This window comes from Drosophila santomea, chromosome X (assembly GCF_016746245.2).
Source record: "Drosophila santomea strain STO CAGO 1482 chromosome X, Prin_Dsan_1.1, whole genome shotgun sequence".
In the NCBI taxonomy this organism is placed as follows: domain Eukaryota; kingdom Metazoa; phylum Arthropoda; class Insecta; order Diptera; family Drosophilidae; genus Drosophila; species Drosophila santomea.
Window position 1 is genome coordinate 12954530 of NC_053021.2, and position 24892 is coordinate 12979421.

General features: G+C 42.4%; 2 protein-coding genes across 4 annotated transcripts in view; one reads left to right on the forward strand and one right to left on the reverse strand.

Annotated features, from left to right (window-relative positions):
• Positions 1-24892, reverse strand: part of LOC120455562 (zinc finger CCCH domain-containing protein 13) — a 151530-nt gene that overhangs the window by 80249 nt on the left and 46389 nt on the right. The window lies entirely within an intron of this gene.
• Positions 1-24892, forward strand: part of LOC120455563 (LIM/homeobox protein Lhx1) — a 49684-nt gene that overhangs the window by 9721 nt on the left and 15071 nt on the right. Inside the window, exons 2-3 of one of the 2 annotated variants that reach the window (XM_039641925.1) lie at positions 7501-7696; positions 8588-8814. In XM_039641925.1, the coding sequence (XP_039497859.1) occupies positions 7501-7696; positions 8588-8814 (423 nt within the window). Of the gene's footprint in view, positions 1-7500; positions 7697-8587; positions 8815-11084; positions 11220-24892 lie in introns of those variants that run through there. The other variant, XM_039641926.2, reaches the window with a different exon arrangement.

The following is a 24892-nucleotide window of genomic DNA, read 5'->3' on the forward strand; positions in this document are numbered from 1 at the left end:
AAATAAATGCAGCACTTTTATTGAATAAAAATACCATTTAATAAACATTGCATAATAACTGAACGTAATTTTTAAATAATTTATTTATTTATAGTTTATTTAAATAAACTATAAACTTTGTTTCAAAAATACTGCAAATATCTATGCATTTTCTATCTTCACACACAATTCCTGAACTTTACTAGCAGTACATACATATACATATATATATGTGGCTTCACTGTGGGCTTTAGCCCCCCTCTTCCCCCCCCTAACGATAGATATATTTTCCCCCATTTTTTTTTCCGTTTGACTGAAATGCCATCGGCATTCGCTGGGCCTGACTTAGAAACCACTCCTGGGGGTTGTTGTGTGTGCAGTGCAGCCAGCATAGCATATCAAATGGGAAAACCTCGGCAAAATATGGAATAAAAAATTGGGAGACGCAGGGCGGTGGGGGGAAATGGAAATGTGGGTGTCTGCGGGTGTTTGGGGGGAGGTTGTTGTCCCGTTGGCTCGTGTTTGTGTCCATGGCACATCACTCATACGCTAAGGCTTATCATTGGCTATCTGTCTGCTGACAACAAACAAGAGCAGCAACAGCAACAAACCTCCCAGGGGGGTTGCTTTCCAGATGGTTGGGGATGGTTTGGGGGTGGTTGGGGGTGGTGCAAAGAGGAAGCCAGAAGAACCTGAACTTACGAGCCACCCCAAGCTGTTGCCATCTCGCTCCCCATCGAGCGCCCCATCTCACTCGGTCCTTTTGGCCAAGAAGTGTGATTTTTATGGGGCGACAAAAGGAGGCAAAAAAAAGAAAAAAAAAAAAAAAACAGAAAATATATATACATACAAACACACATATATAGGAGAAGGAGAAACGGCTGAAGAATCTCCCTTTGGGGGGGCCTATAAAAATCTCTGCAACTGACGACAATGTTGATGATGACGACTATGAAAATGGAGATGAAGATGAAGATGAAGATGGAGATGGCGATGACTATGAAAATGGTTGATGAGATTGAAATTGAGATTGGGTATCTTGAGTGGCAGCGCTGGGAGCCAAGTTAAGAGTTCCCCTTAAAGACCGGCCCATAAAGATTGACTAATTGGGAGGAGTTAATGTCGCAGCTTGATATATCAATGAACTCTCTCAGCGATATATCAACAAAAAATGCATCATTGATGTGCAAAAAGGAGTAGGTTTCACTGGAGCTTAAATGCTAGTAGTTTTATATATGGCATGAAACTTGTTTATCCCTCCACTATTATTACTATTATTACTATTATTACTATCGCTTCAGTTTCGGTTTACGAGTTGGTTGGCCAACTTATTTAAGCAGCAGAACAGCCTTCATTTGGCATCTCTTCTCGGTCATTTTTGTCATGTAAATTTGCGAGCTCATGTTTTCTTTCGTATTTATATTTTTGCAACAGCAGACAGCCGAGTGAAGAGGGGGGGAGTGAAGGGAAGAGGGCTTGCGAGAGGAATACGCCTCCTTTTCTGTAACTCATGCATATAAAGTATCTGCTAGATACACAGACGTGAAGCGAGCGAATCGATGTGCTTGCGAGTTGGATGGAGAGGGGGGAAGGTGGAGCCTTTTGGGGTCTGAGGTGAGGCTTTTGGATGTAGATAGGCGGCAGCCCAGAAGCCATCGTCTCGCATCATGAAATTGTTTACTTTGCCATTATATTCCATCCACCCCCCCCAAGTCCTCCCCCAAAAAACCGGAAAAATAAAAGGGGGCGGCAGAGAAAACAAAAACCAGAGGCGGCTGAGAGAATAAATATCCCCCCTTGCTCCTCGTTCATCGAATCCTGGCCAATATCGAAGGTACTAGCCCTTAACTTCATTTTGTGTGCCTTTTCCTCTTTTACTCTTCAACTTTTTCCGAATTTATTTATTTATTTATTTTCTTTGTTTTCGGTACTGCTGCATGCTGGCCTCTTTCATATCTGTTTGTGTCCATCGAGTTTGTTTCTGCTTTTCTTGGTATTAAAATTCAGTGGCCGAGCGGAAAACGCATGGGGAAATGGGGAAAATGTCGACGGCTATTTAAATGCCACATCCTTTTTGTCTGCTAAGGAGTGCAGGCAGCTTAAAGGGTTAATCTCTTGCGGTGAAGCTGCTTGATTGAGCCTAGGTTCTTATAGGATAATCAATGTTTACTGCAGAGGGAGTAGGAAATCTACAATGTTTCTCCCTTCCTAAATGTTATGGTTTCTATTTTGGAGTTTCCTTTCCCATACATGTATATGTTTTCCACCTTCCACAGACCCATTTAGCTATTTTTAATGCAATTCGTTGCGCCTGATTTGACAATTTTGATTGCATTTTCCACTCGCTCCCTTCGCCAGCTGCCTTAACCCATGTCTGCCCTCGCTTTTGTGCCGCTCGCAGCCCTAAGTATATGTAGATTATTCGAAAATATCAAAATCCATAAAGAATATTAAATGTTGCGTTTGCTTCGAGGCTAAAGTTCAACCGCTTCGTTGTGGCTGTCTCTATATTTTTGTATATTTTCTACTTTTTTTTTCTTCTTTCGATATGCTTGAAATATTAATATAAAGCTTAACACCTATTTGTGTGGGTTTTGTTGTTGTCATCGATCCGCTCACACAAATTGCTCGCGTTGAACTTGTTAACATTTTAATTACATAATTAGTTGCGATATTAGCAAAATGAAGCGAGCAACAAAAACTGTGCGCAAGAAAAGAGCAAAAAATTCAAATAAATAAGACACGACAACAACAAAAAAAAAAACCGAATATTAATGAGATTTTATGGCACATAATATGGGTTGGGTAGAAAGGAACTTAAGCGAAAAGTTAACTAAAAAGTAAAGTCTAGCAATCTTAGTAATTTTTGTGAGAACCGAGAACTATATGTGTGGTATTGGTTAAAAGACACGATTTTCCCACTAATATGACATCAGTCGATGCTTTTTTTTTTATCCCACTCCCCTCTCTCGCCTTTGTCTTAGCATTTTCCCATTTCCATTCCACTTTAGCCATTTGTTTGGCTTTTTCCTTCTTTGGCTGCTGCATTTCCATTTGGATTTTTGCATAAGATTTGCCAGCATCCAAAAACGAGCAGGAAAACTGGAAAAAAGCTGCAAGTAGAAACAGCAGCTGGAAAAAATGATTGCGATTGAGCGACGGTTGCTGCTGCTGGTTTGGATTTTCTTTTCTTTCCCGTGGCTTTAACATTTTAGTCACGTTTTTTAGCTGGGCCGTGGGGCGGGGGGGGCGGTGGGCGTGTCAGGGGGGAGTGGATGCAAGAGGCGGGGCAGGGGGCGTAACCAACATGGCGCAGCAAGTGCTTTGGCAAAAAGTTGTAGCTGATTTTTATTATTTCTCTCTTTTTTTTTTCTTTTTGCTCTGCCTCTGTGTTTTTCTTGTTTTTTTTTTTGTATTTTATTTAACTTTTTTTTTTGTGTGGCTCTACGTTGATGTCGAACGAATTTTTCACAGTTTGTGGCGCAGACGACAATGGTCAAAAGTTTGTTGCGGTTGCTTCTGTGGCCATTGTGCACAGTGGGGTGAATAATTGCAAGAAGTGCGGATTTTCAAAGTGTTAACGCTTCTTAAAGACAATTGTGGAATGGAATCAATCTATCTACATATACAATCGCATAAAATAGAAAGATTAAATTTGCCAGCGTTTCCTTTACTGCCCAGTGGTGCCGATCAATAAGCCAACTGTGCGTGGCTTCACTGTACGTTTTGTGGTCGAACTGCAACATCAACAGCAGCTGGGTAGCCGAGTTCAGTTCATTTGTTATTTTTCTCCAGCCCCATCCTTATATTTCTTTTCCTTATTTTTTGTATTTATTTTTTTTTTTTGGGGCTGGTCTTTTGGGTGTTGCCAGGAACGGCCCAGCGAGCCATGAAGAAGCTGCTGCATTATAAATGCAGTTAGTCTGTGGATTGCGGAGAAGCTGGAACACAATTATATACTATAGCTACACACTGTCTGCCTGTGTGTGTCTGTGTGTGTGTGTGTGTGTGAGCGCGGAAAATGTTGTGCAAAATGCTTTGTACGTGCTTCGGCAGCAACTTTGCACTTTTCTCTCCGTCTTTGCTCTGCGGTCAATGGCTGCCACACAGATCAGAGAACACAGCGCAAAAAAATATATATAAAGTATCACAATAGAAGTTATAGTACAAAACTAAAAGAAGCACGCATAAAATGGGCATAATTTGTATTTAAAGCTTTTGCATACTGTCATCTTCTCAGTGGTTTCGCCATGAAAATCTGCTTAAGATAGCCTATATTTTCTTACTCTGCCTGGGAAACTGGGGAAAAGAAGCAGCGGAAAATCCAGGGATGTGGAAAGAGAGTGAGTGAGCGCCTAGAGCCGAGACATTTCGCTTCGTTCCAGTAGCAGGGCAATTTTTCACATCGTTACATAAATTTCAGCGCAAAATAAATGGCCAACGGTAGCCAAAAGTGCACTCAACAATATTTAAATTGCGACACTTAAGCGGCAACAACAACGCCACAAACAACACCAACACCAACACCAACACCAACAGCAAACAGCAAAAGCAACAACGTTGTCGGCGTCTGCAAACAACAATTTGTCGCTTTTTAAAAACGCGCCAGAAGGCACGAAAAATAAAGTCCAGAGAGCCGTCAAGGTGCCGGACACAACTGACAGACCAGACGGCCAAAAAGAAATATATATATATGTATATGTATATATTTAAAAAATTGAAGAGGAGCCCGAATAAAAGCGCCGAAAAATTGGCAAAAGACAGCGGAAAACACAAATTGCTGATAGGCTCAGGCGGCTTAAGTGCCAAAGGACAACGAATTAAAAATGCCCTGAGTTTTGCCTCTTATGGGAATAACACTATCCATATTAAGACAGCAATGGAAATATTTCTTTTTAACACTCTATAGCATAGAATACAATGTTTCAGCACACACTAGTACTAACACTAATCACACTGATCGCAAACTACAACCACTTGCAGCACGAAGAACATTTAACCCATGCTTGCAACGCTTTTTTACGTTTTTTTTTTTTTTTTTGTTTTCTTATAGTTCAGTTCATTGAGCCTCGAACTTAAAACCTGAAGACAATCGCCCTCTTCTTCTTGCTCCGCCTCCTCCTGCTCCTCCTCGTCCCGCCCATTTCGTTCCGTCTATAAACGTCTATAACCTTCATTAAAAATTGTCTGCAGCGGCATGAAATGATTGATAACATCCGTCAATTTTGACATATGCGGCAAGGTCTGGACTTGAAACTTGCAACTTGCCACTTGCGATGATGTTGCTGCTTCTGCTTCTGCTGTTGCTTTTGCTTATGATTTGCTTGTGCTTGTGCTCGTGCTTTTCTGTTGCTCTTGCTTTTGCTGGCTGGGATGTTCGATGGGATGTTCGTTATAATTCTTTGCTGTTCTTCGGGCTCCCCTTTTTGTTTGGGGCTTTCTGTTAGCGAAAATGAGTCAATTCGTCAATCAATCAGTGTGTCAGTTGCTCATTTATAATGGCCAAGCATGCCCGTGTTATTTTTTCTTATTTTCTTATTTTTTTTCATTTTTTTTTTGCTAACCAACTCATCCATCCACTGGGTTCATTCATTCATTTGGCCCGGCTTTTATCAGTTCGCTCGAGGCAGTGGCTACTGTCGGCTCGGTTGCACGGGGCGTATGAGTAACAGAAGGTATAAAACAACGAAAAAAAAAAACAAAAAACAAAAAAAAACGTGAGTGAGGAATGGGGTTTGGCATAGCAGCTCCCTAAGCTTTATTAATGTGGGTCATTGTGGGAGGAGATGGGGATGCAGAGGAGGTGGGCACTTTTCGGAAATACTTTGCGGAATATGATGTATTTGGCAGTGGCAGCAGATCCAGTTCGTCATCCACCTCAATTTGTCTTCTGGTTTTCGCTTTCCTTCGCACAGCTTCATCTTCCGACTGCCTTAAATATTTATGTATTTGTGGCTTTATTATTAAATATCTTTAATAACAATACTATATCTCTTATTTGTTATAGTAAGTTACTTTTTCTTGGGAGGTGCACTGTTTGTGATCGAGCTTGCCCATCTTCTTCGTTTCTGCTCGGCAGCCCTCCCACTTCCTTTCGCCATTCATATTGCCTTTCCTCCTCCTGTTCTCCTCTCCTTCCCTCCTTTCTTCCTCTTTTTCTCACCTTCCCCGCCTCGCCCCTCGCTCGACGAAAACTTTTTGAATGAAAACAACATTTTCACACACAAGTTTGCTTTTTATTTGGACTCTCCGCTGCTTTGGCAGCGTCCTAAAATTCTTTTATTCCTGTTTTAAGGTTCTTCCCCCTTGTGTTTATATATGGTTTTTACCTGGTGACGCCCCCAAATTGGCCCCACCTGCAAATAAATGTTCCACAAAACGAAGACAAACGCTTGTGCGTTTGCGTTTTGGGGAATACATTTTTTTTTAAACGATATTTTAGCCTCTTGCAACTCCATTGACTGATTGACTGCGAAAGGAGGCAGTTTGTTCTGCTCCTTGTTCACGGGCTTCTCCTCCTTTATCCAATACTCCTCCTCCTACTCTCCATTCTTCCCTCTTCCCTCTTCTCTCTACTCATTCTCCCTCCTTCTCCCTTTTTTTCAACTCAAGTTTCTCAGGCCTCGGGGCTCCATTTTAGCCTGGCCTCTATCATTATTCGGTTGCACTTCGCTCGATTCACACACAAATTTGTATATATCATATATTATATATAGGTACAACTAAATATATATACCAATATGCGTGTGCCACGCCCCCGCGAACGCCCTTTTGTGGCAGAGCTAACGAGGCTGAAGATCCCTGAATAAGAAAATAAGTAGAATTTAATCAGCAAAAGTCGTTGCTAATAATGTTTTCAGTTTCTGATCTAGATGATACAATATTATAATATATCATTTATAATTAATTGAGAAGGACTAATGAGTTAGGGGAAATTTGAGAAGGACATCCTGCAAACTGATGGAAAGTGGTCGAAAGATAGTAGATAGTTGGAAAAACCGGGTGTTGCATTTCCCCGCGGGCAGTTGCCAAATGAATCCAAGTGCGAAATGCAAAGTGCAAATTGTAAATCCTCAAATGTTTGCATCCGTCCAAGGCCACGCACCTGGGAATTGCTCATTTGCAGGTGTGCTACCTGTGGGGGCGTGGTGTGTGTGTGTGGTGTGTGGTGTGTGGTGTGCAGTGTGTAGTGTGTAGAGGAGTATGCGTGTGCACCCCCCACACACATGTGCAAACTTAATGAGGCAAGCAGAGCGAGGTGCTAATTTGCGCCTCGAAGGATTTTCCGACGCTCAGTTGAGTGCGCACACACATCCACACATCCACATCCCGCTCTCCTGTCCGTCCGTCAGTTTTCCACTTCAACTGACCGCCCAACGCGCCAGACTTTTAGCACGCCACAATTAAAAGGTCACCGGAGGTCATGCCACTAATTGCCTGCGAACATTAACACACAAATGCTGGAATACATTTTAATGTTACCTTTTGTTGTTCTTTTTTCTTTTTGCTTTACAATCACAGGTCGCAGTGAACCGCCCGTGGGCGTTGGCGATCCCTGCGCCGGATGCAACAAACCCATCCTGGACAAGTTCCTGCTGAATGTCCTGGAACGCGCCTGGCACGCCTCCTGCGTCCGCTGCTGTGAATGCCTCCAACCGCTCACCGACAAATGCTTCAGCCGCGAGTCGAAGCTCTACTGTCGCAACGATTTCTTCAGGTGAGTTCACATAACAAATTTCATGTTGCAAATTACAAATAAATACTGATACAGCTCAAGTTCTTCAATCCCTGTTCACCTAGGACATGAATACATAAATAATTTCCCAGAAATATTAAATGCACCAAACCCCCTTTTCAATTTAATCCACGATTCCAAGCAGAATCGCTTAAAAGACTAAAGCTCAAAGCCAGAAACAGAAATAGAAATAGAAACAAAGACGGGGACAAATCAAAACCGAAGCAATTAAGTCAAGTTGGCAGTCGCGACTTTGGCGTTCCATTTGATTTCACTTCGCCAGCTAATTGAAAAAAAAAGAAGAGATTGAGGAAATGGGGAAAAAATCTCGAGAATGGCTGGCGAAAGCAATTAACATGCAAAATACCTGAACAAATCAAAATGAAATCAAATCCCGTGTGGCCCCTTGCAATTCCTTGATTTGCTGCAAAGGGTGAAAAGTCAAGGGGCAGCATAGGAGGTATCCTAGGAGTCCTAGGTGTCCTATCAATCAGCGCCAGTTGGAAAAGGTTAACAAGTGACGGCGACAGACAAAAGCCATCCATAAGGTAGATGGATTCGAATGGGGGAAAATAGAATGGATCGGGTGTGAAAGGCTTTCGAGAGGCACAATAAATGAAAAAAAAAAAAAAAGGGAAGGGCCATTGTGAACTATAAGCAAGCGATGAGACTTCGATTTCAACAAGGACCGGGCCAGGACTATCAGGAAAAATAGGATTTTGGGGGGGGGGTTAGAGTTGTGCATTAATGGGAAATACGAATTTATATCTTAATGAAAGCTTCAACTCAATAGTCATGTTCATGACTCTTGTATCCTTTGTAGCCTTGCCAAGTTATTACATAATTATCATTCCCATTCTCTTTCGCCCACAGACGTTACGGCACCAAGTGCAGTGGGTGTGGCCAGGGTATCGCGCCGTCGGATCTGGTGCGAAAGCCCAGGGACAAGGTCTTCCACCTGAACTGCTTCACCTGCTGCATCTGCCGCAAGCAACTGAGCACAGGTGAGCAGCTCTACGTGCTGGACGACAATAAGTTCATCTGCAAGGACGACTATCTGCTGGGCAAGGCGCCATCCTGCGGCCACAATTCGCTGAGCGGTAAGTCCTGCCAATATAGTGTGTTATAGAATGTGTGTTTAAACCCACATCAGTAATGTACTTCTGGTTAAATTTTAAACTTAGTAGACTATCGCGTCTTGCATTTTTTGGCCAACTAGTTTGCTCCAGTGAGTGGAGAGTCCTGCAGAGTCCTGGCTAATCAGGACGCCATAAATTTTGCGGACATCCCAATTGGGGCTCATCTTTGCTAATGAGAGTCACATGGCCATGGGCCTCGCCAGTCTGGCCATTTATATTGTACATGGAACCGAAAGCCCCTCACGTATCTGCAATTCCATCAGCAATAAATACAAAATTACGCATACGACACGTGGAACGCTTTTGGGTATATTTAGGCGCAATTTGTGCCACGCGTGTTTCTGGCCAAAAATATTTGAATTTCTGACGCAGTTTGTCTATTTGTTTGCACTAATTGTTTATCGTTTGCCATAGAAATATTTGCCATTCAAATTACCGTGGGAATAAAAGAAAATGTTGCCATTCTTTTGTTGCCATCTATTGTTGTTAAATGTTGTTGTTGCTGATTGTTGATTTTTCAAGCGCAGCTTTTTGTTGGTTTTCTTTTTTTTGCATATTTTTTCTGTTGTCTTTGGTAATCCTGGTACATGTATATTTTCTGCAAATTTTTGCGATGCCCAAGAAAACCGTGCAAAAGTCATGGGCTAAATGCTTGGCAAATATTGACACAAATCGCATAAATAAAACAAAGGCATGCATAAGATAATAGTACACATGATGGGGGGATTTGGGTAAACGAGTGAAAGTGGAGTGGAAGTTGCAGAGGGAAATTAAATTTGGGAAAAATGATTACTCAGAATTGTATACTGATGTTTCTTTAGCTGAGTTTGGAATATAATTGATTTGTTAATATAGTCAATGTGGAAAATGCAAGGAATACTTTTCTAACATTGTTTTAACCTGTTTTTTCATTACCCAATAATTTAAAAATACCGGATCTGAAAAACATTTTCTTTAAAGGTTTTTCAGCCATCATTTTCACATTCCTTGTGTGGCCAAAAAATCCAGCAAAGTGGCGAGGAAAAACTAGAAACGCATTAAAGCCAAAAGCAGCTGCAAAATTGCGCCCCTTCCTCTTCGCCTTTGTTTACCCTTTTCACTCGACGGGCAAAGTTTTAAAGGATGTGTGTATATATGTGCCTGTGTGTGTGTGTGTGTGTGTTTGAGTGCCAGCAAGGGTTAAGCTTTAAAGTTGGCAGGATAATTATTTGACATTCGCCAAGTTTTTACTGGCCAAAAGCGGCAATTAAAGCCTTAAAGGGAATGCCATGAAATATTTACAATGCCAGCACTTTCTGATTTCCGTACACAAAATGTGCGGCCTCAAATGCTTTGGAAATTTAAACTCAACCTTAGGACTTCTTAGCTTTCTTTCTTTATCTTCCCATTTTAATGGCCCGAACTTTATTTTTACCATAATTTTTGTTCAGCTAAAGAAACGAAAGCAATAAATACGTGGAAATTTGTTCGCTTGTTGGGAACGATATTTTCGTAGCATACTTAGCGGCGTTAAATATTTCAACGCTGCCATTTTCTCTCCCTTTCCCCGCAGAAAGAGAGCAACAGTGAGCGAGAGTTGGGGGTTGAGAGAGGTGCAGAAAGACAGAGAGCGGCAGTGGCGAATGAGAGAGAGCCTTCTCATTGCAGCTGCGCACTTGCGCGAGTGCGCTAGAGCGAGATGCAGGATGGCAAAGTGACGTCGTGCGGTCGACGTCGACGCAGGCAGAACAAAATGGCCGCGAGCCCCAAAAAGTAGGCAAGCATTTTCACCCGCTTTTCCGAACGCTCCTTCTCGCTCTCTTTTCGCAACCATTAATGAAAGCTTGCCACTGAGAAGTTATCCAGCCAATAATTCAACAATAATTATTATTTATTTCAGTTGAAAATCTTTGCTTTTTTTTTTTGCAACCATTTCTTAAAGCCACGAAAAAATGCAGAAAAATGAACGAAAAATTCAGGGGAAAACTCTGCTTGTGTGCTGCCTTATGGCTGCAGCGACGCCGACTGCTCTGCTGCGTCGCAGTCGGCAGCGACGTCGGTCCAAAAGGAGCGCAGGTCATTAATGTTTTGATTTTAATTGCGTTAATTACGTGCAACGGATTTTTCACTTAGCCACAACACACGAGTCCCACACATTTTATGCAACTACTATTTTTTTATTCCGACAAAAGGAAGTGTGAACACATGAAGTTAGAAACTGCTTTGGAGATCAAAAGACGAAAGAAACACAACAATTTGTAAAAGGAAACGTGTGACTCTTTTTTTCCGCTTCGACGCGTCAATTTATTGCTTGTCATATAAATTAAACTGTTTGCTGTGTGATAAACAACAACAATGAATGGCCGGCCAGCGACGGCGTAACTGAGGTAATAAATCAAACAACAAATAAAAAACATTACAAAAAAGTACGCAAGAGAGCGAGGAACACCAAGTGCAATGAAGTTAAGCTTTTGCGATAAAAAGAACGAAATGGGTTCTGAAAAAAAAAGTTGCAAATGAACCCAATTACTAAGTGTTTTCAAGTTCCTGGTTCATAAACCAGTTAAATAATCGTTTTTGAAAGCTTCAAGGCTAAAATCCTTAGATATTTTGAAATAAAACTGCCGATGATAAGTTAAACAATAACGAAATAGTTAAATAATGTGGAAAAAATGATCGATATTCAAACCACACTTTAAAGCAACCAATTAGGCAACTTTTCGGCATTTTCGCCCCCTCTTTAAGCCCCAAACTTTGTGAGTTATCATCAACACTTCAAGTGACTTACGGCACTCGAACATAAGCATTTTGGGAGTCCTTGTACGTACGTATCCCTATATACGAATGTCCGTGGGTATATTGCACTCGTATGTGTGAGTTGCGTACTTAATGACCCTTAAACGACCTTAACTCAGACTTGGCCTGTTGTTTTTGTGGGATTCTGTTGTTATTTTTATGACGGCGGAAAACAAAATTTTTATGAACCCACACAGAAACACACGTTCTTCTGTTTCTTTGCCATTTTATGCCTCCTGCTTTATTGTCCTGTTTGCTTTTGTGGTTGTTGCCGCTTTTGTTGCTTTCTTACGCCTACTTTTTTTTCGGCTTTGTTTCGCTGGCCAAAAGGGTCAAACGCATATGGCCAAAAGTCCCTAAAGTTCATCTCATCTCCAACTGTTTATCTTTATCTTTATCTCCTTGCCAGCGATAAACAGCTGTTGTTGTTGGACCCTTTTGTTTAAAGCCAACACTCAAACTTAAAGTCGGCCCCAAAATACGACCTCTTGGCCAAAAGTTTGACTTTTTACAGGGTGGCCACGCGGCGTATTAGTAATTTGACATGTTTGCGCCTAAATAAAGCGATCAATTTGAATTGGAATTTATTCAAAATCTTTTGCGTTATATTAGAAACAAAAATATGCATTTTCATTAATTATCTGACCAGGTACACTGTATTATAACAATGGGTATCGCATGAGCCTTGGTACTCTGCACCATTCTACTCCCTTAAAGTCCGCTCGACCACATGAAATATACCGCAGATTTACGGTTGTCATTTTGCCGGCTGGTCACGTAATTTAGTACTCTTATTCTCGATGGGCCCCGTTGGTAAATCGCTGGCTTCAGCTACGCCCTTGGCCCCATGCCACGCCCCCTTTTGGGCTCCCCCCCCCCACAGCCCTTGATTCGCAAAACAGCCTTGCGGTTGCTACTTCTTCTCTAGGAGTTTTTATTATTTTTATTTTTATTTGCAGTTTCAGTTTTTGCAGCGGTGGCAGTTTTTGTTCAGTCAGTTCGGTTACATGACTTCTATATGTACGCATACACAGCAACAGAAAGTCAGTCAGCTAATAATAAAGTCTAATGAAAATAATAAATTAAAGTTTTAACAGGAAAACGTAGGAATATCAATTGGGAATGAGTATCTCGAAAAACTTGTATAGTTCGCAGGTATTGGCCATTCCACATTGTTTCTTTGAGTGTACATATATTCACACACCAGCTATATAAGTATTTATATGTACTATAACTTTTTTTTTTGGCTTGGGGCTTTGCAGCTCGAAAAGTTTATGGCTTTGGCTGCTGCGGCTGCCTGTGGTCCAATCTGTTTTCCGAGGAGAAAAAAAAAAGGGAAAGAAGCGAAGGAAAAAAGTAAAACCGTTAAAGTTTATTTGACATTTACTTGGGCTATTTTTTATTTTTATGACTCTCTGGGTTTTTACTTTTTGTTATATACACACGAGACTGACCACAGCCCCCTCCTTTTTTCAACACCGCACTTTCCCTGCGCCTCTTTTTCCTCGTTTTTTTTTTTGTAATGCTTTTTCTCTCACTGTATGCGCTCGTTGGGATAATAAATTTGCGGCTATTTTGGGGCCACGAATTTAATACTTTACCGATGTGCGATAAAAAAAAATAAAAGGCCCGTACCCACAGCGAACGAAAAAAAAAAAAAACTGGTACGTTCCTCTTCTAACGCCTTTTCAACGCCTTCGTAAATCATTTGGCCAAGTGCGTATGTGTTGCCAACTATTTTCCATAAAACGCGGCTTTGATTTGTGGCGGCCAAAGGAAAAATCCAAATAAAAATCCAAATTTATAACGCCCAAAAGGTGGAAAGGCCAGTTGACTTTTGGCGGAAATGTCGCCATTTTAGGAGGAAACAGTTGGGAAAAAAAGTTTGGGCCAGGTTCATAAATCAAGGCCATAATAATTCAGCGGCATTACTGGGGTTGTGGATACAAAAAAAAATGCCTAAATGTGCCGAGGGATAAATACAGCAGTTAAGTGCCAGGAAATGCTTTACTATTTAAAATGATATAAATGGTATAAATCTAATTTAAATAATGCACTTGGGCTTTGTTTCTTTACTAATTTATGAAATGCTGTTATTTTTGAAGTGAAGTGCCGTCGGCTTCGGAAAAATCTCTTCTTTTTTACTCCCTGTTTTCCAGCCAGCTTAATCGATTTCCAATTCAAATGTTCAACCTGTCGCCGAACTTGTTACTCCTCAAACTCCCCCTCCTTTTTTGGGTAATAACTCTTCCCCACACATACACACACACAGACACACACACACACCCATTCACTTGTTATTGTTTATTGTTTATGGGGCATTTGTTGAACGACTTGCGCGCCTTAATGACAAAACTCGTAAGGCTACGAAATAAAATGAAAACGAGGCCCAGACGTAAAGGAAAGGCAAGGAAAGGGGGGAAATAAATAAAAAGGGTCTTCTCGCTCAGCGTTTTCAGCATTTTAATGTCTAACTAAAGCGAACCCGGGGGCCAGTAGAGGGTTAAGGGGCAGCCATTTGATGATGTGTCGGGGCAAATTACGAGAGGCGTTAAAACTAGAGCAAAGTCTTCTTGACTCGACTGAACTTTAGTGCCGAAAGCGGGCTCGTAACTTGTCCCATAAATCTCCAATCAAAAATTGAGTGTCTCTGTCTTTTTAGGGGGCCAACTTTGATGAGCAAACAAAATCAAGTCCCCTGTGATAATGACAATGAGAGAGTTTCTGTCTCAGTTTCGGTTTCAGTTTCCAGTTACCATTTACCAGTTTCCAGTTACCAGATACCAGCAGTTACCAGTTTCCACATGGCCTTTGTTTTTGATTTTCCTAATTTGGCTTTTCTTTTTTTTTTTTGGTGGATCTCCATAAAAGAGCTTTAAGTGCGGCACTTTAAGGAGCTAATTTCCCAAACTCTCAGCTCCTAACAACTGAGATTTACGAGCCAAAGAGTTAGTACACGGCGAAAATGTGGCTTGCACTTAAGAAGATATATATTTTCATACCATTTTTATTCTTGATCTTCACAATAGGCATTTTTCTATGTGTACGCAGAGCCCCCAACTTCTTGTAATCGTGTCATATTTCAAGCTTGGCCAAACATTTTCACCAGTCAAAAAATGGAGTCGAAAGAGCGCAGAGCAAAAAATAAGGAAAACCTTTCAAAACCTAAAAAGGGGGGTGGGGGGTGTTTGGGTGGCAGAGATAAGCGTCGACTGCGTCGCTGGCAGTACACACAAAAAAAAAGGGGGGGGAGAAAAAAGAAAGAAAGGCGGGCCTCGGGCCAAAAAGCAAAGGAGATGGCAACAAACGAAACGAAATGGCCAAAAGAGGGATGGCAATAGCTGGAGCGAAAGCCAAAAGATGGTGAAGTGGGGCGGGCAGTGGGTGGCGCTAGTGGGTGGTGTTAGTGGGGGTGGCTTGCTTTGGCGGATTTCGCGTTGGCGGCTGGCTAAGGAAAACAGCGGCCGCAAAAAGCGAAGAAAAACGAAACAAAAGGCGAGAGGAAGCTGCAAGCAAAAGGGGGCAGAGGGGGGCAGGGGGTGAAGTGGCAAAGTGGGGGGAGTGGGGGGTTCGAGAAGGACTTTATTCTGAGGTCGCACAGCACAAATCCAACTGTCGAAACCAAAAGCACGCAAAGCTTCACAAAAACTGCTGCAGGTGGCATTTGCCAACGAAAGAGACAGCCGCAAGGAGACTGCGGGCGCTAGAAAGAGAGGGCCACACCATTGGGGGTTGGCATCTAAGGGTGGCCATGCCAAAATGTGAATTGAGGTTATGTATACAAAACGGAAACGGAAATGTGCAGAGCTTTGTGTGCAAAATGATGTCTGCCAACGGAGAGGCAGGCGGCGGGCGGCGGGCGGCGGGCGAGAAAGAAAATGTGGAAAGGCGGTTGGGTTTTTCATACTGCCACTGCCACTGCCACATACCAACATACCGACATACCGACATACCTACATACAAACACTACTGGCTTAAGGCCCCTTTGGAAAAGCTTAGAAAGGCGAAAGACTCCAAGCACTCGAAATACACGAAATCGATTTCGATTCTCTCGTTTATTTTATTTCCCCTCTCCTCCCCACCCCTCCCCTCCACTGCCAACTCGACTCGCAAATAAAACACAATGCCATACAAACACCGAAAATGGCTGGCTCTTTAAGCTTAAAGTTTCCTCGTATCCCCCAGTGAAATTTCTTTTTCCGAAGGGGTGGCTTTTCCCTATCTCTCTTCGCAGATCTTTGCCATTGGCTGCGTTTTTCCCCCGCCCTTCCCTTGCCTTCCCTTCCTTTCATTTTGCACACTCATAATTCATATTTTTGTAAAAATATGTATGATATATGTGGGCATATGTTCAGGGCAGATAACTCACCGAGTGGCAATGGTTTTGCATGGTTTTCAAAGAGTCTTTCGAGGCTTTTCTTTTACTTAATTTCACTTAAAGCCAAATTCTGTACAAATGTTTCAATTTCTCACAATCTAAGGTGATAGATACATACTTGTTGGGTCAATAGGTTTTCCATCGGTACTTGAGTCACATGACATGAGTCGATAAAAGCCAGAACTTGCCCCGATCTGCGGTACCCCAGATATGTGGCACCTGTAACCGTAACCGCTGGGGCGCAACCATTGCAGCATAGATAAATTCCGAAACGGAAACCCAAGCCCACTTGTCGGGGTCACCATGCCAAGTCTACATATCTATACCCATACCGAAACCCTTTACTTCGAACCTGTTTCCAATCTCGAGTATTTTTACGAGTACTCCCAATTCGAGTCATGTTTCTTTTTCTGTTTCAGTTTCAGTTCAGTTTCTGTTTCAGTTTCTGTTACTGTTTCTGTTTCAGTTTCTGTTTCTGTTTCAGTTATAGGTTTAGGTTTTAAGTTTTCTATCTCAAAAGCCCGCACTTGGGGAGCACTTAATGTTTATTTTATTTTTAGTTTGGCTTTATTTTTTACAGCCACTTCGGTGCTAGTTTTAATGCCCTTTTACTGCCCAAGCACTTTTTGGAGCCTGACTTTGGAGTCACAGTTGTTGCGCCGCGTCTCTTTTTCTTCGCCTTTGTTCACTTTTTGTTCGCGTTTTGCGTAATGCGCGTGAAAATAAAGTTTTTCGCTTGAAAAAACGTTAAATAGGCGGCTATAAATGACATAACAAAACTGCAGGCTACAGCTCAGCTCAGGACCCCGAAGTTTTCCACTTCCACATTTCCACGCCTGACTCACGATTGCCAATGAAAATGAGTCAGTTTTCAAACGGCGGCGGCGGCGGCGGCGACGATCGCAATGATCCATTGGATCTCAGTGACTCAGTTTTGGCCTGCAAAATCGTAGTAAAACGCTTAAGAGGAATATACATAAATATATGACTATACTATAACATGTGTGTATATGTGTGTGTGGGCAAGGTGAAAAGGGCGTGGCAGTGGGCCACGAAATGTGGGTCAGCATTCAGCGAAAATGCATTTTGCGCCTAGAGGGAATTGCTGCCTTCATTTCGAATGGCTGAAATGCGAGATCAAGTGTAGATTGCGTCTGGGAGTAGGTGCTAAAAAGATGAATGAACCGCAAACGCTGGAACTAATGAATCACCTGAAATATGACTGTTAAGTTCGTTGAAACTGGGCTTGCTGCGTTGATTTATGTTGCGCTGACCTTACTAATAAATTACCAGAAAATTTACGAGTATCTGCAATTGCATGGAAGTGTCATAAGGAAGTGCTATCTAAGCCATCAGCTTTTAGTTTGCCATACAAATACTTGCAAAATAAATACAAAGCCAGCCGCGTAATTTTCCACCAATCTAGTGGGCATTACTCCACAGCTATATCTCATCACCTGCTGTTTGGGCTTTAGCTCCCCTTTTTTGTGGGGCGCCCACTCCCCATTTTTTTTTGCCATTCTGTAAGCTGCAAACCGACATCAAATGCACAATTCATTTGCGCATAAATTGGCGCAGATTTTTACAGCTGCAGATTGCGACTGGGTTGGAGCAATAAAACTGGCTTGGAGCAGTGACAATTTCTCGGGATGCCTCTTGAAAATCCCCCCCCCCCCCCTCAGATTCCCCCTCAGTCATCAGTTTTTTTGGCCCACGCCGGCGCTATGCAAATGTCACAAATGATAAACGCAATAAGCATAAATAAATAAAAGTTCCGCATATCCCATAAAGTATCCCCGAGGAAGATGGAGTGCGTTTAAAAATGTTTAAAAAATCGCGATAAAAAGGAAAGGGGTAAGGGAATAAGAGAGGGGGGAAAAGGATAATGCTGGCTGGCTTTTGTTGCTGCCTTATTTATTAGTGTCACAAATCGTTGGAGTTAATGCTTGTTTTCGTTTTATATGTGTTAATCGATTTGTTGTTACTCTTGTTTACGGCGAGCATAAATTTATTTTCTTGTTCGCCACTTCCAACAAATTTGAGTGTGATTTATAATTTTGAACTTTGCTCGTTTTTCGTTTTTCGTTTTTCAGTTTTTTCGGCATTTTCTGCATGCAATCCATCAAAAGTTATAACAAAACCCTGACAACACACATGAAAAAAAAAAGACGAGATTTGTATGTGTGGGAATGGCGGGGGGGGTAGGGAAAACATGTCAGAAATCTAGCAAAGAAAACAAAAGCAGAAATGCTGACAGACAATTTATGGACAAACAAATAAAACAACACAGGGACACATAGAAAGAGATGGCCTGTGCCCGGCAGAAAGAGAGAGGGCGATAAGCGGACCAGAGGAAAATTCGCTTTGAAATTGATATGTTTGACAGCGGGGCCGAAAACCGAAATAGTAATAACAAAATACGGTTGGGAAAACAAACAGAAAGGGAAATCCAACTATAACAACACGAAAATCTGGGAGAGTCGCCGCGAAAAAGGGAAAGTTGTTGAGGGGGAAAATTTGCACATTTTTCGGCTAGTCTCAATGTTATGTGAACTAATTTGCGATTTTATTTCACACATCTGGATAATTTTCTATGCTGATGCAGGTTAAAGTGCGGGCATGTAATCTTTAAGTTATTTCTACTTTCGCAGTATTTAATACAAGCCGCATTAAATATTTATTATTGAGACCATAAGCAGCACAATTTAGTTTTTCCATTATTTTATCGTGCTCAACCAACGAACAATCCATCAACTTCTTATTACCAGGAAAAATCACCGAAATTACTCCAATTAAGGCAAATATTGTGCTGGCCCACCCGAGACTCATTTACTTTCACTTTCTGCGGTTTTATGCCATTGACCCCGCCTCCCAAAAAAAAAAGAAGGAAAAATAAAAACAAAATTGTTGCCCCTTCTTAATAGCATCCAAAACTAAATCGTTTTACGGAAGTTCTCTGCAAGATTGGAGACGCAGATGTGGATTGGTTTTGTTGCTCGTGTCTTAAGCTCAATAATCAGGCCATAAACTTGTGCACAGTAAAAAAATATGTATAGTAACTTTATATGTATAGTAACTTTTATATGTATAGTAACTTTATAATCTATCTGCACATTTTGTAAAATATAAAGAGTACTGTATAAAGTATAATATATACTCTAAATAGAGTTGTTTGCATATCATGAGATACATTCAGTTGTGGTTTCTTGTTGTTCCTCAACCACTTTGAGCATTCGCACACCCATTTTCTCACTGTGTGGCTGCCTTTTGTCATAACCGCAGAATCCACCGCCACCGCTGCTGTGGCTTCGCCTTTAATCCGTAAAAAGATCTGTTTTACAAATCCCCCGACGGATGGCTGACTGGCATAATAATCTAGGCGCGCTGATCTCTGATCTGCCCTCTCCCTCCTCCTCTCCCTCCCTCTCTCCCTGAGCCCCGACTATATGGTATATATATTTTCGATCGCGTGGGCAGGTAGACAAAGTTGTTATTGTCCCATTCGTCAATGATCCGACAGCAGAACGCGATCTGGGGATCGTCTGGGGTTTCAGACTCAAACTGAAACTGAACCTCAAATTGTATCTGTAGCTGTAGCTGTATTTGTATCTGTAGCTGTAGCTGTAGCTGTAGCTGTATTTGTATCTATAGCTGTATTTGTATCTATAGCTGTATTCGTATCTGTAGCTGTATGTGAAACTGAAACTGAAACTGCGGCTTAGGCTCGCTTTTCGACACTTTGTTTGGCACGGCTTTAAGCCAATTGTTAATCGCAATGTGGCTGTGCTCCTTTTCGGGCCACAATAAACAGCAGAATCCGGGCTATGGGCGAATGGGCATAATCCCAATTGACAAAAGTCAACAAAGCGCATCAATTCATTTGCAATTCCCATTCCCTGGAATCGGATATACTCGCATGTGTGGTCCTTTGGTACCTTGGTTCCGTTGGTTCCGTTGGTTCCTCGCTCGTGTTGCGTTGTCAACATGCTTGTCATCTGTGTGGGCAAGGTCTATAGGGTGTATAGGGTGTATAGAGTCTATAGGGTCTGTTGATCTCGGGATCAGCTAGCTGTGCTCCCTTGCGAAAAGGGAGCTGTAATATTTTAATATTAAATGTTATTTAAAAAGGAAGCATATTCTTTAAAAACTCCTTTAAGCAAGCAGTCGCATGTAATTGAGCAAACGGAAAAGGGCGCAAGTCGAACATCCTGCGAGTCCTTAACTTCAACTTCCATTACTTCCGCTCGGCGGTCGCATTTTTTGGTGGCTCAAAGCGACGCCATTTTGTTTATGGCAATTGTCCTGGTGTCCTTGTGTTGTTACTGCTGTTGTTGTTATTATTGTTATGCCTGTCAGTTGGTTCGTCGCTCGCCAAAAAGGAGTTCACCTTTGCTTCCCTCCTTAAATTGCCTCCTGCCTTATTTTTGTACTTTTCGTGAGCGAGAGGCGCGTTGAAATGAAAGAATAACACTACAACGTACGCAATAACAATATAAACAAAACGGTTTCGTTTTTGTTTTTTTTTTTTGGCAAGGATACTGAGCCCGAACTTCATTGGTATCAATTTCAGAGCGAAAGATATGCATGTACAACTGTATATAGAAAATGTTAAATGCCAACAGGGCAAGGGGAAGGGGCAAGGGCAAACGGGGTGGTGGGGTGAAAAGCGAAGGTGAAGGGGAAGGGGCAGGGGGCAGGGGAAGGCAAATCCTTTTTGGCACAGCTCAACGCGTTCCAAGGGAAAACGCGAGCCTCGCAATCCTGTTGCTTTAGGCGGAATAGCAACATCCTGACAGCAGCATCGCGAAAACACTTGAAACAAAAATAAAAACCTCCTTTAAATAAATTCCAATTCACTTCGGCTTAAAAACGTAATTTTTAAGAACATATTTTAAAGCTGTAAAATAAATAACATATATGAAAATATCCTGGCAATTCAAGAAAATGCTATTTATTTAAATTGTGTTGAAACCCCAAGAGTTTCGTTTGTAAAATACAAGAATTTTGCGCAGTGCAGCCACAGCGATTTAAACATGCGCTGAAAACAAAAGGGAGAAAGGTCCTTTCGTCCTTTGGTCCTTTGGTCCTTGCGGTGCCTGTTCGTCTGGCTGTAAAACCAACAGCATGGCAAAAAAGGGATCACTTTACAAATGCCCACAAAATGCGGCCGGTTTTTGTTGTTTTGTTGTTATTTCATGTTGTTGCTGCTGTTGCTGTTGTTGTTGTTGTAGATTGTCGCTTGTGGCACTGCCACAAAATGCTTGAAATAACAAAAGCAACAAACAGCGGCGGACAGGCCACATTTGGCACAACAACAAGCCGAAGGCAGTTGCCCAGAAAGGTAACAGAGCGTACTCACTTTTCTGACTGTTGTTGCTCTACGTTTTCCCTTTTCCCTCTGCCGTTTTCCGCTTTCCTTTTTTCCACCCAGCAACCCCTTCTTTTTTTTTTGGATTCCTTAAGCATTTGTAAGAAACACACATTGTGCCCGTAATGCCAATCAAAACAAAGATTTTCGGTTGCCAAAATGGTTGCTCTGCAACATGAAACATTCAAGTAGAGAAGAAATTGTTTAAAGTTTCTTAAGTCAGTTAAGGTTTAATATATATATATATCTATCTCTACTGTAGTTTTGTTTCCCCATTTTGTGTATGTTACTCTGCGATTTGCACTGCTGTTTGGGCTAAATTTGTGCCAAAGGATACGTAAGGATTCAACACTTGACAGTTTGCTTGCTGGCTGTCCTGCTTTTCGTTTTACCCTTCATTTTGCCCCTTTTCATTTGCAGCTGAAGAACTTCAAGTTTATTGTTTGCAGCAAAGTGTCAAACAAAACGAAGTTCGAACTGAGCCAACTTGTCTGATTTCCCACCAACCCCCCACCCCCTCGCATTTCCCAACATTTTCCACCATTTTCTACATCAAGTTCTACACCAAGTCAAAACATCATCAAAAGTCAAAGTCACAAAGGCTCAAAAACTGTTTCTGACACTTTGAGCGGCGGCCACGAATTTCGAGACAGATATGGCTGCAAAACTTTGAACTGAAAGCCAAAGCCACGGCAACGGCAACGACAAATGAATTAAACAAATGTTGTGCACTGCGCGAAAATGCTAGTGACTTGTGAGCTAACACTTAACATGCAAACTTAACATGCAAACTTAGCATGCAAACTTAACATATATGCATGCAAACAGTGAAATGCGAAAAGAGCTTCCATTTCTCTGCTGATCGTTGGTTCATCTCCGTTTCTCTCAGTGCAAGTGCGTGTGTGTTCGCTGCGTGTGTGTGCAACTATTTGCGAGGGTGCAACGGCAACAACAAATACCACAACAATTTGTAATGCCGCATCAAAGCGTGAAGAACGTGAACCAGTCAACAGAAGGAGCAATTTCCACCAAGGTGCTTGGAATGGGAATGGAAGTGGGAATGGAAGTGGGAAGTGGAAAGTGGGAATGGAAGTGGGAATGGGGATGGAATAGCTTGCGTTTGGGGGTTCGCCACGGTGTGTGTGGGTGGGGCAGCAACTTCATTTGGCCGTCGAGGGGATGGCACTACACTTTCCACTTGACTGAGCATGCCAAGTGGCTAAATCGGAAAAGCGGGCCGGGGGGGTAGTACATGGAATTTCCCACTGCCCACCCACAACCCACAACGCACAACCCACTTTTCCGGAAAGGGGCAGACGACTGTGGACTGTTTGTCTATAAATTTTAAATGTTTGTGCACGCAACACACAAACAGAAATTAAGTGCAAACTGCTGGCCGGGCAGCAACTTGAACAGTTTCCACAACTTGCACAACTTTGGACACTCATTACCAATGACCCAAGGCTCCAACCATATACATATATATATATAGTATTTGGTGTGTGTTTGTGTGTATTTATAGCCGTGTGGTTGTGTGACCTTGACATGACGTTGGCCAGTTTGTCGCTCAAGTGTCACTAAATGCCAACAGACGACGACGCCCGGCAAATTGATGACGACTCCAACGGAGGGAAAATTCACCCCCCTCCCCCCCAAAGGAAGCCAAAGTGCAGGAAGGAAAATAAAAAAAAATTAGTCTGTCAATGACACGAGATATAAAAACAAGGGCGAAAAATGGGAAAATTGCGCCAGTTCCTTGTAAATCCAATTTGGGATTTTTAAAGGCCAACTGTGGCACTTTTAAGTTGAGTGACAGTTTCTAATAGAACATCTATATCTATACAGAGTTCCGAGTTCTAAGTGCTAAATTCAAAGTAGTAGGGCTACTACTCTTATCTAATGATTTCGCTGTTTTAAATTCCCTGCTAAACCAGAACCATTGGGCTTTAAAGCCAGAGAATATATACATATATTGCTGAAATCAAACCGTTGGCAGCTTTTATCGCCCAACGGCAGTCGGCAATCGGCTATCGGATCCCAGCTGGGGATTGGGATTGCATAACATTTGCCAACTCACTCGATTTGACACTTTTCTTGCGTAACTGTCATGTGGAAAAGAGTAGAAGACGAAAAGGAAAATATAAAGCCCGAGAAAAAGCGAAAGAGCAGAAGTATATGGATGTACATACATGCATGTAGCATGTAGCATGTAGCATGTAGCATGAGGATGAGGATGAGGATGCGGATGAGAATGAGGCTGAGAGACAGGCAGTCAGGGGATTAGAGTCGTCGTCACTAAGCCGCGATCGGAATGGGGCATTTGGGGTGCTGAGAGGGGCTACTGGGGGGCCACGAGGAGCCCAGAGGGAGGAGGAGGAGGAGAAGGAGGAGACGTCAGCGAACGTCAATGCGAATGGCACTCAAAGTGCGAGTAAATCCCATGCCAAAGAGTACGAAACCGAGAACCAGGTGCCAAGTGTATGCACTGCGACAAAAGTATTCAAATTGTGCACACCACTCGTTAATAGAATACCTAATGATGGTACAAGAAATCAACGTTTATCGTTAGTTAAATGAGATGATTCCAGCTCCCTTGCAACGCACTTAATTGCATATTGCAAGCGCCTCACAAGCGGAAACACACGCATTAGCAGGTGTTCATTACTTTATGGTTATTACGAACATCCCAGTGTATATATGTATATCCCCTCCGCCTTCTGTGACAATTCAAATCAGCAACGCACTGACAGGAATTAACCTAATTTTACAGCCAGCAAACGCGAGACTCCCCTCGGATTTCATCCGATGAATGGAGAATGGGCAGAGCCCAAGACCATGCACTCAGAAACCCAGAGCTCAGAAACCCAGAACTCAGAAACCCAGAACTCAAGAGCACAGAGCACAGAATACAGAACTGGGAATCGAGAACCCAGAATGACTATATAGTATATATGGCCGTGTCTGCAAGTTGGTGGGGCGAACGACTTTCAGAATGCGCTCATGTAGAAAATCCAGCGATCTGTTCCACGTCCATGCCGCATTTTTCATGCCGCACTACGTTGTGCACTTAATAGTTGCCCATAAACACGAACCGAGAAGAAAGAAAACACACACACACACACACACATACATGGAATGATGGCCAGAGTGGCAGAAAAACCAGCTGAAAATGCTGGGGAGCTTGAGGGAGAGGGTGAGGGTGAGGGTGAGGCTGAGGGTGAGGGTGAGGAAAAACCCCCTCGATTTTTCTGCATCGTGAACCACATGATGCAAAACTAATTCGAAATTAATGTGTGTGCGCTTTGTCTACGTCGATTGGTGGTGGCTGCTGTTGCTGCTGCTGCTTTCTCCACCATCCTTCACTGGATGCCGAGTCCTTGGGGTTGGCCCAACCAGCCAACCTCCCCCACACCCACCACCACCACCCCTACCACCCACATTCACCACCCACTGGACCTGAGCACGATTTTCCCTTTTGCGAATGGGGCAAGGCAATGACAGGTAGATATTCGATGTCC